The sequence below is a fragment of the Protopterus annectens genome, chromosome 5.part0 (genome assembly GCF_019279795.1).
Source record: "Protopterus annectens isolate FY-2018-M chromosome 5.part0, PAN1.0, whole genome shotgun sequence".
NCBI classification, from domain to species: domain Eukaryota; kingdom Metazoa; phylum Chordata; order Ceratodontiformes; family Protopteridae; genus Protopterus; species Protopterus annectens.
In genome coordinates, this window is record NC_056735.1 from 896,863,493 (window position 1) to 896,877,702 (window position 14,210).

The 14,210-nt window shown below is 36.1% G+C and overlaps 1 protein-coding gene across 1 annotated transcript in view; it reads left to right on the forward strand.

Moving 5' to 3' along the window:
• Positions 1 to 14,210, forward strand: part of SLCO2B1 (solute carrier organic anion transporter family member 2B1) — a 1,297,574-nt gene that overhangs the window by 1,091,230 nt on the left and 192,134 nt on the right. Inside the window, exon 10 of the mRNA XM_044072692.1 lies at positions 1,793 to 1,991. Within this exon, the coding sequence (XP_043928627.1) occupies positions 1,793 to 1,991 (199 nt within the window). The remainder of the gene's footprint in view (positions 1 to 1,792; positions 1,992 to 14,210) is intronic.

The following is a 14,210-nucleotide window of genomic DNA, read 5'->3' on the forward strand; positions in this document are numbered from 1 at the left end:
AAATATCTGTCATTATTTAGTAGTATTTCATGACTTCTACCCTCAACGATTTACCAGAAAACCATAAATTTTATCAGAAATAAACCAAAAGTATAAGGCAAAAATGTCTGGACATTCTGAGAAGATCTGGACAGTTGAGAAGTATGATGTGTGTGTGTGTGTGTGTGTGTGTGTGTGTGTGTGTGTGTGTGTGTGTGTGTGTGTGTGTGTGTGTGTGTGTGTGTGTGTGTGTGCGTGTGTGTGTGTGTGTGTGTGTGTGTGTGTGTGTGTGTGTGTGTGTGTGTGTGTGTGTGTGTGTGTGTGTGTGTGTGTGTGTGCAGGCATGCATGAGTATGCCTGTGAAAGATAAGAAGAGTTGTCTGTATGCAGAATTCTAATATTGTCGCACTTATAGGCTTTTTATCTCTGCTTTTAAACAAGATTAGTTGTCACTCTCCTAATGCAGTTTCAGCTAACAATTTTGATGTACAAAAGCCAAAATAACTCTTTTATGGTATTTGCGCTTTTGTTCATACTGTACAGATCATTTGCATATGTAATGAGTATTTGCTAACTGTTTGGTACAGAGTAACATTCCACTTCCAAATATGCTATACAGTTTTGGTGAAATTGGTTTGGCTTTTTCCTTGCATTTTTCTGCACACACTGGACTGCATGTTGCGGATCATGTCTATTAATCCTATTCCTTACATTTGGTCATACTGGACCTAAAATGTGAACACTATGATTGCTATACAAAATGAATTTCTTGTTCATTGCTAACTTTTGTACTTTAGTTTTTTTTCTAGCAATCTTTGATTACTTAACCAAGGAAATGGAGATCTAAACATAAATTTTACCCACATTTTCTTTTTTTCTGGGACAAAAATTACTCCTACTTCTTTACCCCAGATGAGAAACCAGCTACGCAGAAAGGTGTTCTCTTTCTACAGTTAGAATATGAGCTTCCAGTTATAGTAGCAGCGGCATCAAAAAAATTTGGCCTCCTTCCAAACCACCTCAGACAATATATGTAAATTTATAACCTTCTCTCCATGAATGTTAAATAAATAAATAAATAAAGACATTGCTGCTCAGTCCTAGTTAAAGGAACCTTGCTCTCCCATCAATAGTAGAAAAATGATGATAATTGTCAGCTGATCAATGCCTTCTCTAGAATAGGACCCAACATGTGGAACCAACTACCTGTTGAATTAAAACACAATGAAACTCTGGCATCAATCCAGAAATCTCTTAGGCAACATTTGCAAAACAAATCTAAGTGTATCACTTTTTGAGACTCTGGCTAAATGGTTACCATTTTTCAAAGCATGTAGTCTGGAATTTATTAATCCTAACTGTATATGATATAAATAAAAAACTGACACCATGCAAAATACCATAGTACTCACATCTGAGAAGTATTACCGTGGTCCTTTTACTGTATAAATAATTACTGTCATTTCTCTCTTATGATCAGTCATGTATTTGTTTATTTGGTTATATTTTGTTGTATGTTATTTGTATGAACTTTATAGACAGTGGTGGAACCGTCTGTTGATACCTTATTGGACAACAAAGGTTCTCCAGCAGGGTACTGATATACCTGTATTGCCTGGTAAAAATCTCGTCTACCACTTCACAGGGGACTGTATAATATTGTTGAATTGCATTTCAGCGAATGCCACTTCACTGAACAACTAAAGATTGAATGGCTCAGCAGTTAATAGGACACTTCAGACATAATGTGGTATTTAATACCTGAATTTCAGCTTGTGTAAATTAATTTAGCCTCATTCTCTTCTCTTCAAAGGTGGTGGAAACATTGGTTTGGCTATGGTTGGTATTGTCGTAGGAGGAATTATAATGAAGAAACTCCGGCTGACACTAAAGCAATCTGCTGCCATGTGCACTGTTGGTCTGTTGCTTTGTGTGTGCCTAGCCTCTCCACTTCTGTTAATGGGCTGTTCAACACAAAAAGTTGCTGGAGTTAACTACAAATACCATAACAGGTAAACTAAAACATTGCTGTTTGTGTAAATGTGTATGACTTTAACTAAAGAAAGAAAAAAAAGCATTCTATAGGGCAATATTAACTCCACTTGTAAAATGTTAACTCCTCCTTAATTATGTAGATCATTCAGTGTTTTCCTATAAGGATGACACAAAATATGTTTGGAGAAATAAACCATAACATAAAACTTTTAGGTATATGTTCTTAAAGATTAAATTAAAAGTCATTTATCATATTACTTTTGTTTCTAGCTGGGCTATACATATGCATTCTAACTCTTGATGACCAGTGTCTATGTATACACTGCATACTGTAAAATAGATGCATGATTAGCATATTTTATTGTAACCAACACTGTAATTATGAATTCATGTTTATACAAAATTTAAACTAATTAGATGCACATTTCCATATACTGTAAAATGCAATACTGTACAAAGTGTTTACTTAAACCAATGCACATAGTGATAAAGAATAGTTCTAATAAAGATTTCTGAGAAGAGTGGCTTACACTCCTAATCTGGGGGTATACCTCCCATATCCTTGCTAGTTAAATGTCATAACCATGAACTCAAACTATCTTGGAAAATATAACAAATACCTCCTTTCTTGGTTTTTCATTAAAGTTAAATATTTCCTCTTACTCGTGGGTAGTACATCCTCAAAATTAGTATTATAGTTTAAGGGGATATAGAGACATTCTCCCCACACTGTAGGTGTAGGATGCTTGGTTCTCACAAAAAAGTCACATTAAAATGCATTAAAATGTTTTTAATTTTATACAACAAATTCATGTTACCTTAATATTAATTCAATTTTTCCATAGCATTAGGAGCTTATGCTTCTTTTGCTGTGTTTAACAGTATTGTCACATTTCATAATTTGATAATTCAATTCAACTACAAATGTTCTTCTTTGACCTTAGGCATTGGTGTTTATGACTTATATGTGGCACTTAAAATTTGTATCCTTACCATTAAATGTACAGTGATCCTTAACTTGATCAGTTATTTCCAAAAGCATATCCCAATCTTTGCATTACCCCTTATATAATTACTAAAGGTTAAGGCCTTAATTATTATGATTAAACTGTATACTAAGTTTCTTGGCCCAATTTTCAATTTCAGCTAAATAGTTATTTAAACATGCCACATCTTCCTGATCCCATATTTTGTCTTACAACCATCTACATGTTTAGTAAGCCAGAATTTATGTGAAGTAGGCATGCATGCTAAAACAATATTTAATAAATTAGGCCCTATTAATGTGCCCTGAGAGAACTATTTTTCATATAAGTTTATTTGCCCAATAAAAGTAGATCTATCTTTGATAAATCCATACTGATTGTTATCTATACTTGAGCTATGTATACTTTTATCTTTTAGCATTTTAATTATGCATCTCTTAAAACATTTTCCACTAATTGAAGTCAGGCTAATTGGACAAAAGTTGGAAAGTCTGATATTGTTTTCCTCCTTTGTAGATGGAGATCACAAAAGATTCATTTTCTAGCCTCTCTGCACATACCCATGGTACAACACATTTTTGTAAATTTGTATTAATGCTTGAACAATACCATCAGTAATGTAAATAAACTGCCCAGAGAGATGGTCAGGTCCCTTTGACATATTTTTGTTTATGTTCCTTAACGTTAGTACAACTTCCTCATCTGAAATTGCAGGAAATTGACAATTTGCACAATATTTTACTATTGATATATGTATGGGTATATCAACATAATTTAATCATATAAAGTAGTCATTGAATGCTAAAACCATGACCCTTTTTTCAGTTATTAATTTTTCACTAGGTAAGTGAGGAGTGAGACCTAAAAATTCTTTATTGTATTTTTTTTTTTTTTTTTTTTTGGTGTTCACATATTTCTAAAGTGTTTTTTTTTTCCACATTTTAACTACGTTGTTTTCACAGACTCTTTTGCTATATTTAAATACACTCTGAAGTTCCACTTATTAGTTTGAGTTTTACACTGTTTAAATGGGATCATTTTTTTTTCTTTCACAGAAAATCACTTTTGATAATTATTCTACCATTGTACAATTGTAACCATCCAGTCTCTTTGGAGTGTTTAACCTCTCTCATTAACCCAGGAACAAAAAAAGAATCCCGGCTCATACTTAGGCATTCCCCCTCTTCAAACAGCTACTTGTTTCGGGTATATATCATTTTATTGAATTGCTATTTAGCAAATAGCAGTTCATCGAACCACTGTTTAATGAACGGCATTTTAGCGAATGACAAAATCTTTTGTATGGCAAGGAAGCACTTGGACAACACTACACATCTGACTTTTCCCCACTGTAGTACAATCTCAGAGTTGGTATAGTTAAGGATGGTTTGGGGGTGCAGCCCCTACATTGGAGGTTGTGGGGGGTGAAGCCCACACTTGGATGGGTTTGATTTTATGTGGTTTCTGTTCCAATGTGCCTTTGTCGAAGTGCTTCTTTACCCTGGGAAAGACTTTGTTGTTCATTGAAATGCTGTTCGCTAAGTACGGTTTCAGTGAATTGCTACTGAATATCAGTTTGATAAAATGATATAGGCCCACCTATTTCAATACATACTTCATAGACTACATATCCACCTTAACCTCAAACTATTCTAACACAGCCCCTTCCACACAGCCAACTTCCCATACGTTAGACCCTGCCACATTTCCTTCATAAAACTCACCTATCTGCAACCTCTCTAATGCAGATGCAGACAACTCCACCCACTTTACTTTTCAGCCAGTTTCTATAACTCTCATAAATAGCTTTTAAATAAATTTAAACCTTGTTCCTCCTCAGCTGACAATCTTCCCCCAGAATACCTAAATCTAGCTGCAGATGCAATAGCATACCTACTCAGCATTCTTATTAATAGATCAATAACAGAAACCTGTGTCCCTAAATTGTAGAAAATGGCACACATTACCCCATTACATAAAGGAGGTAATTCCACTGACATTTCAAATTTCTATCCTATAGCTATCCTGTCTCCCCTTTCTAAAATCCTTGAAAGGTGTATCCATCAACAATTTCTCCAGTATTTCTTAAAAAATAAGCTAATCAACAATACTCAACATGGATTTCAGCCAGACCATAGCACCTCTACTGCATTACTATCATTTACAGACACAGTCAGTAAGGCTTGTGACTCTAATAAAGTTGTATCTGCAGTATTTCTAGATCTATCAAAAGAAAAAGCCTCTGACATAATCTCTCACAGTAGACTCCTCAATCAACTCTCCACCTTGGTTCTAGCATCTCCATTTATTCAATGGTTCTCTAGTTACCTTGGCAACAGGCAACAAGCTGTAAAATGGCAAGGATCCATCTCCATGTATCTTCCCACTTCCACAGGAGTCCTACAGTGATCCATGCTTGACCATCTACTGTTCAATATTTTTATCAATAAGCTACATTCATCTTCATCTGAAGGCAACTTGATTCAATATGCAGATGACTCTAACATCATCTGCTCTTCAAACACTTTAGCTCAGCTCCAAGAAATCACTCAACAAACTGTCATCTCCATTGAAACCTGGTTTACAATGGCACAATTCCTATTCAACCCCCAAAACACCAAACTCCTCCACTTTACCCCAAAAACTCACACCCCTAACAAAGCATCTTTCAAAATCATTTCACTAAATGGCACTGAAATCAAGTTAGTCCACTATACCAAACTATTAGGAGTCATAACAGATAATGATCCTAAATTTGACCTGTACATCCAAAGCAATATCAAGATAACCCACCAAATACTAAGCATGCTATACAAAAACAATCATTTCCTGTGCAGACCCACAAAAATTACTCTAGCCAAAACATATCTTTTGCCCTCCCTACTCTGTGGAGCACAATTCTAACTAATTTACAATCCTCCAAAAATCAAACGTAAATTTGAAACTGCTACAATAAATTTGCTAAGTTTGCTACTAATTCATCCTCCTCCTTCACCCATCACTATAAAGCTCTACATACCCATAGCTGGCTGGCATTCCCTCTTCACATCTCCTACATTCAACATATAACATTACATAGAAATCATACAGAAACTATTAGCCTGCCCAGCTCTTACCCCTTTAATCAGCATGTATTTTTAAAAAAGAACTCTTAGATCAGAATACAAACAACTTCTCACCATAAATAAACTGAATAAATCTCATGGACAAAGCCTAGCACCAGAACTATTTCTAACCTACCAACCTTTAAATGTTTCCTAAAAGAGTACCTTACAAAATCTTGGACCTGCTCTTCTGCCAATCCTGGCTAAACTTGCTCACTATATTTCACTATTCCTCTTTAACCTAGATCACATTTCGTTATCCTCTACGGCTTCCTACTGCACTTCTTTTTTCCCCACTGCCTAACCTTATTTAATTCATCTCTGCAGACCTTTCTTCCACCTCTTTCTTCCATACTCACCTAAGCTACCTGAAGACACCCTGCCCTGCACTCTTATCTTTTTCTCGCCACCATTCTTCCTTCATTGACCGTAATGTGAATACCATCTCTCATACTAATACAGCACTTAGTTTCACCCCACTGTGTCTAATCATGTAATCTCTGACATTGCCTTAACTTTCTTATTAGAATTGTCTCAGGCCTCATTTACCACATATTAATCTATGTAACAAATAAGATTTGAATGTTTTTTTCATATATTCTCTTCAACTCATGTTATTTTCATTGCACTTTGCTATGAAACATATGTTTTATGTTTTTCTCATTAAATTCTTTCATTCTTTATGTTTGTACTGTAATATGATACATTGTGATTTAAAATATCTGTACTAGCTGTTTTGTAATGTACCATGATACTTGTGATTGAAAATATCTGTACTTGATTTTTTAAATATTATGATGGTGGAGCTTTTCTCTCCAGGCCTACACTAAAAATGGGCACGTTCTGGCCCAGTCTGACTTTCCTGGTAAACAAATGTCAAATAAATCAATAAATAAGTAAATATCAGAATTATTTATACCATTTGCTAATTCTGATTTCAACATTTCAAAATTCAGCTGTTTCATATACATTGTTACATACTCATTTTTAGTTCTTCTAGGTATAGTAATACCAAAGATAAGACTGTCATTGCCTGAAAAAACAAGTGGAAAAACAAGATCAAGATTTACTACCAATCCTGCTTTATGTACTAACAAAATATCTAATATGCTATCACCTCTAGTAGAAATATTTATTTTGTGAGTAACATTACAGCCAGTTAAAATATCAAATAAATGAGAGGCCATATGATTATTACAGCAATAATTATTGCAAATAATTTCAGGGTAATTAAACTCTTCAAAAATTATAGCTGTCAAGTCGCTTACAAAATCTTCTAATTTTTCCAGAAAATCTTGATGCTCTTTAATATTCATATTTGGACTTCTTCATGTAAAATATAATCCACAATCTTTTGTTTAAACTATGTTTCTTAAAGATAACATAATTTAATCTATCATTTCTTGGTATTTTACATAACTTGATAATGAGTTATCAGAACTAATAACCCTCCTCTTCTTCTTCCATTTCTAATCAAATTATACTTTTTTATATCATGTTACATTGATTTCTTGAGTTTCTCATTACTGTGTGATTGCTATGCCGTGGTGGTGCAGCGGTAGCATTGTCGCCTCACAGCAAGAGATTCTCCCGTTCGATTCTCGGCTGGAGCACCTTCTGTGTGGAGTTTGCATGTCCTCCCCGTGGTCAACTGGTATTCAAAAGACATGTGTGAATGGGTGTGCCTTCGCTGAAGGTTGGGCAATGGGCTGGCACCTCAGCACCGTAAAAAATCTACAGCTAGTCATTACCGGACCGGAGTTCCGCTGTAGCAACCCCTAACCGGGAAAAGCCGAAAGAAGAAGAAGAAGATTAAACAATAATCCAGCTTGGCTCATCTTTCTTTATATTTATACTTCCAGCATTATTGTAAAAGACTTTGTAGTTCTATTAAGTTTATTGTCTTGATTTCTTTTTCTGTAATGTGTAAAAAAGCTTTCTTATAAACTTTGTCAAAAATGTATTAACTTTATGCCTAAATACAACTGAGCTTTAGCAAGTAAACCATAATTAACTATAATTTCCTCCAGTCATGTCACCACCATAAAACCCATTATATAACCTTATCTTTGAAGCCAGGTGTTAAATAGCTTGGCTTTAGTTTGAGCAGGGAGGAGTTCCACAAAATGACAGAGTAATTTTAGTGTATATGTCAATAACTGCAGTTTTCATATTCTCTTATAGTATAATAAGTTGCTGGTGCCTATCATTATCCTGAATTTCTTAAATCTAATTCTTTTCAACAACAACATTTGACACATATCAGATAGTTCCACAAGTTCAGATCCCCTAAAACAAGTTATTGTGTTTTACTCCTAATACAAACATGGTAATGTTATAGATTGATATTGCAAGTGTGACTCACCTATAATAAGGCTTTCCTTTTTTTTTTCCAGTATGAATGTTCCACATTAACTGATTTGTTTATTCATCTAGGTGTAGATTTATTTTATTATTTCTCTATATACTGTTACCATCATCCTTATTCCCAGCCTTCGTCCTTGTTTTGCACTTATCCCTGCCATCTTCTTTCACATCTGCCAAGTTATCATTGACTTATGGATTATGATAGAGCTTTTCTTTTTTATTATTATTGATTATTCTTAATATGTCCAAGGGTTCAGTCTTAATTGTGCCTAGATTTTCTGACTATATAAGCACATTGGTTTAACTGTTTCAAAGGATCGACTATTTTAGTTGCTGTTTCTTTTTGATTGCTTTCAGATGGAACTCTCCTGTTCCCATCAACCTTGTTTGAATCCAATTGTTCGTCTCCTTTGTTCACTATAGTTACATCAGGAAAGATATGCTCAGGAAGTAGACTTGTTACTACTATATTTAGAGTTAATGTTGTTATTTTCTTCAGTGATTTCTTTTAATATGTCTTTATCTCATTTATTATTTTTTTTTTCTACTACCTAACTTCTGACCTAACCTCTTCCTTTTATTATTTGTATTTACATATACTTTTATTTTTGCAATAGATGTTTTCTTTTGTTTTAACGTTTTACTCCTTAAAAAGTGACCATTGCTGCTCAAACTTGTGTTTACTATTTGTGGATCAGTATGTTCATCATTATCAACACTTCACCTAAACTCCGTTAAGTTTGTATGATAAACAGTTTCACTTATGAAACTGAACTGTCCATAAAGTGAGTCATCATTGCTTCCATTTAGATATATATTTTTAATGCGGAAACTATCCACCAAAATGGACAATTACAGTCATCTTTAATATTGTTGAATTCTATTTTTATTGTACACCTTAGTTTGTTCAATGCATAATAATAATTATTATAAATATCATGTATGATACTTCTAGTTTCAGAATAAGTTTTACAAAGAAAGCATCTACACACAAACTCTTGAACTAGAAAATCTTCTATAACACATCTGTTTAATGACTCCATACCAATAACAGTTGTTTTTCGCTTGAGAAGTTCTATATTAAGCCAAGCAAAAGATAAGTTATTGTTTCATACATATAAAACAATTACCAAAATGCTTGCTAGAGCAGGATGTAGCAGTGCCTGTGTACCTATAGGGGTCTGTCAGTTGAACCCTCCACCTGGAACCTCCGACTATACTGTAATATATGGCCTTACACAATATCTTGGTCAAATATCAGCAGAAAAAGAACAAAACAATTTAATTTTAAAAAACACTGCCTTACTCTGTTAGCAAGTCTCCCAAATAACAAATGATGTTACATTCAGTAGAATAAGCTGATGTAAAAATAATACATTTGTTTTCTATACTTAAGCTCGAATACTACATGTGAAATATGTTTAATCATTTAATTTGTCTTTCACATGCATGGTAAATGTAGTTATTGATATTCATAGAAAACAATTTGAAAGTAAACTCCACTGAGACATTTACTTGTGAAAAAAGAAGGTATGTATTCAGCATAACGTTCCGTCTGTGTTGTCTATCTTCATTTATCCTTGGCAGATGGGTTCATTTCCGGTATCGGAACTGACTTGGCCGTTACTACAGCTTGCACCAGCCAAACACTCCTGAGCTTCATCTCTACCCACAATCCCTCTCTCTCAACTACCTCAGAGCAAGTTTGCAGAAAAGCATTTATAAACAAACAGAAATCAGAAATATATATTAATATATAAATATATATAAATATATATATATATATATATATATATATATATATATATATATATATATATTTTTTTTTTTTTTTTAAGGGTCCTAGTTATATGATCAAAGTTCAAAACTTCAAATTTCATATGGCCGAAACCATATGATCAAAGTTCTAAAACTTTGAACATTTAAACAGAGATCTCCGTACAGTGTGGAACAGGAATATTTCCTTTTCCTCGCTGTAGTGCGATCTCTGAGTTGGTATATTTTAATTGTGGGGGGTGCAACATGCATATATGTGTTAAAAGTTGCTTTTATTTTTTTTTTATTTTTTTGAATGTTCGAGATTACAAAACTTCGATCATATGGTCCCGACCATCATTCAACGTAGGCGCATATATATATATATATATATATATATATATATATATATATATATATATATACTGTATATATTCTATAGAGAAAGGAAGCCAGAAGGAAGCTATATCTACTATTCTTCAATAAAAATAATACTTCAAAATGTATGATCAACTTCACCAAAAAGTCCTTGAAGATGGGGGATAGTGGGATTGAAGTCAAGGATTAATGAAGATAGACAACACAGATGGAACATTATGGTAAGTACATAACTTCATCTGATGTTGTCAGTGTCCATTTTATCCTTGATGGAACAGAGTCCCCAGCTACCTAAAATCCTGGTAGAGCTCATGGAAGGATATTCCTGAGCACCATTGAACCAAAGGCCGATCCCCCCCTAGAGACCAAGTCCAACTTGCAATAGGTAATAAAGGTATGAGGAGAAGCCCAAGTAGCTGCTGCACATATATCATCCATAGAAGCTCCGGACTGGAAAACTGCTGAAGTGGCTGTAGATCTTGTAAAATGTGCTTTTACAGGTCTAGGCAAGGTTAATGTATTCTTATCATAAGTAAATGAAATACAATATTTCAACCATCTGGCCAGAGTGACCATGCTGACTGCCTTACCCAACTTTGGACTGGAAAAGGAAACAAACAGTTGAGTTGATTTTCTAATGCCTTTTGTTCTGTGAAAATAGAAACATAATTGTGTATGAACTTAAAGCAAATGCAAGGCATATTCCCCTTTGGAATAATTTTGGGAAGAAAAACGGTAAATTAATGGTCTGATTGATGTTAGCCTCTGATTTTACCTTGAGTAGAAAGGTGGGATTTGTTGGTAAAGAGACTCTATCTTTGTAAAAAAATCAGATAAGGGAATTCAGATGGCAATGCCTAGATCTCTGAAACCCTCCTGGGGAGGTAATGGCTACCAGAAACACTGTCTTCCAGAATAAAAACTTCAGGTCATATTCTGCAGAGGTCTCAAGGGGGAAGGTATCACGGCCTGTAAAACTAGGTTCATATCCCAAGGAGGAGTGGGATCTTAGAAAGGGGGTTTTAACAAAAGTGTGCCTCTTAGAAACAGTTTACAAAGTCTATGGCAGGTGAAAGAATGTTCTTCTATACGATTATGAAAATTACAAAAATTAGAAATTGCAGGTAATTGTAATCTGATAGTGAAAGGAGAAGCTTCAGCATTAAAAAGAGAGGGTAAAAAGTCTAAGATATGCTGTATAGAAGCAGAAAAGGGGTTTATCTGTTTTGCATAGGCCCAAATGCTAATTTTTTTCCATTTACTATAGTACAGCTTTTGAGTGGAAGGTTTATGAGATGACAACAGAAGGAAATATTAGGATGCCTGGCAACTAATGGAATTGGAGGAACTATGCTGTCAGCTTGAGGTTCCGAATGTTTAGGTAAACAAGACAATCTGGGTGTGATAGAAGTTCTTGAACTGGGTCCAAAATCCAGGGTTGTCAAATCAGATGAGGCCAAAGGAAGGGGAACCAAGTCTGCCAAGGCCAAAAAAGTGTAATGATGATTACTGTACTCTTCAACCTGAGCGCTTTCTATAAACATTTTGGAATTAGAGGAAATGGTGGAAAGGCACACAGGAGACTGGGGGTGGGGGGGCAGTTGTGAAGGACAGCATCTCTGGGTGACTTTCCTGGAGGGGGAATCAGGGCAAAATAATTGCTGCACTTGTTGTTTAGGGGAGAAGCAAACATGTCACAGCATGGTTGACCCCAGTGATTGAAGATCATCTTCACCACTTCTGGATTGAGAGATCACTCATGAGGCTGAAGGATGCCTCTGCTCAGCTTGTCTGCAACCACATTGGAACTCCTTGGAATGTGCATTACTATTAGAAAGAGATTGGAAGAGATTGCCCACTGCCACACTCTGAGAGCTTCTTGACAACGGGGGGGGGGGGGAGAGACTTGGTTGCACCCTGTTTCTTGATGTACCAAGCCACTAACATACTGTCTGTTTGAATTATAATAGTCCCCTGATGAAAAGCTGTCTGAAAGGCCTGCAATGCAAGAAGCACCAATCTTAGCTCCAGGACACTGATGTGCAAGTTGGCCTCTAATGGGGGCCAAGTGCCTTGGACAGTCTTGCCCAGATAATCCCCCACCACCCCATCTGGGAGTTGTCTGTGGTCACTATGGCCATGGGCTCTGGAAGGACAAAGGGGTGACTGTGGAGGACTTGTTCTGAGTGCATCCACAAAAGATCCATCTTGCAACAATTGATGATCAGGATTAGGTCTGACAAGGGTTGGTGAAGGATAGACCACTGGGAAGCTAGTAGCCATTGCAGAATTCTCATATGAAACCTGGCTAAAGGTACTAGAGTTGTTGATGCTGCCATTGATCCTAGAGCCTGCACAACTAGTTGGGCAGGAACCCTCTTTTTGCAGAGTATCTTTTGAACCTGTACAGTTATTTTCTAAAGTCCTTCTGCAGGAAGGGATGCTATAGTTGCTTGAGTATTTATTACAACCGCTATGAACTCTAAATTTTGCTTTGGCATTAAATGTGATTTTTCAAGATTTATCATATGCAGATAATGAGAGTGTAATCTCTGGCTGCTATTAACTGATGCCTGGTTGAAGCAGTTATGAGCCAGTCTGAGCACGGAAACACCCAGAACCCTTACAGTCTCAAGTGAGCTGCTACTACTGCCATGCATTTGGTGAGCACCCTGGAGGCTGTAGTGAGACGAAAAGGCAGTACTCTGAACTGGTAATGACTGGCTCCCAGCTGGAAGTGGAGGAATTTCCTTGAGCATTTGTCCATTTTAAGTGGTAATACACATCCTGGAAATCTATCAAGCATACCCAGTCACATTTCTTCAGAAAGGGAAGTATAGACTGTACTGTGCCCATCTGGAACTTTGTTTGTCAAACTGATTTGTTCAGCACACTGAGATCCAAAATCGGTCTCCAGTCCCCTGTCTTTTTTGGCATTAAAAGAAAAACTTGAGTAAGTTCTGGATCCTTTCTGGTCTGGTGGGACTTCTTGGATGACACTTTGGCCAGCAGTTTTTTACATTTCTTGCACTGCAGAATCCCTCTGATTGCATGGAACATCAAGGATATTTTTGTGTACAGGGGGAGGATGAGAAAAGGGAATGGTATATCCTCTGGATATGATCTGCTGCACCCAGGAATCTGCCATGTCTAACCATGTCTTTAAGTGCAAGAACAAGCATCACCTGACTGTCTCCAGAGGAAGACAATTGGGCCTCCATTCAGGAGTGCTGAAAGGACTTTCCTGGGAATGATCCCTGAAGCCCTGGTTTTGTGGACCACCTCTGCAATGAGGGCAGCTTCTTCCATTTTGGTTCTCTCCCTCTGTCCCTGAAGGAATTTCCTCCATGTGTGTCTTGGAAAGACCCTTGGGATTTTTTGAACCACATTTTCCACCACTCCTCTTGTTCCTAGAAAATGACCTTTGGAGGGGTGGAGAAATGTACGCCCACAGCAGAAAGGATCTTACCATCCTTTTCACACCTGGATAAGGTGTCTTTTACCTTACTGCCAAGCAAGGATGTTCCATCAAAAGGAGTATTGATGAAAGAAGACTTAAATGGTCCTGCAAAGTCACATCAGTACATCCAGGCATGTTTACTTATGGCTACATCTGTACCCACTGCTCTGGAAGTCCCTTCAGCTG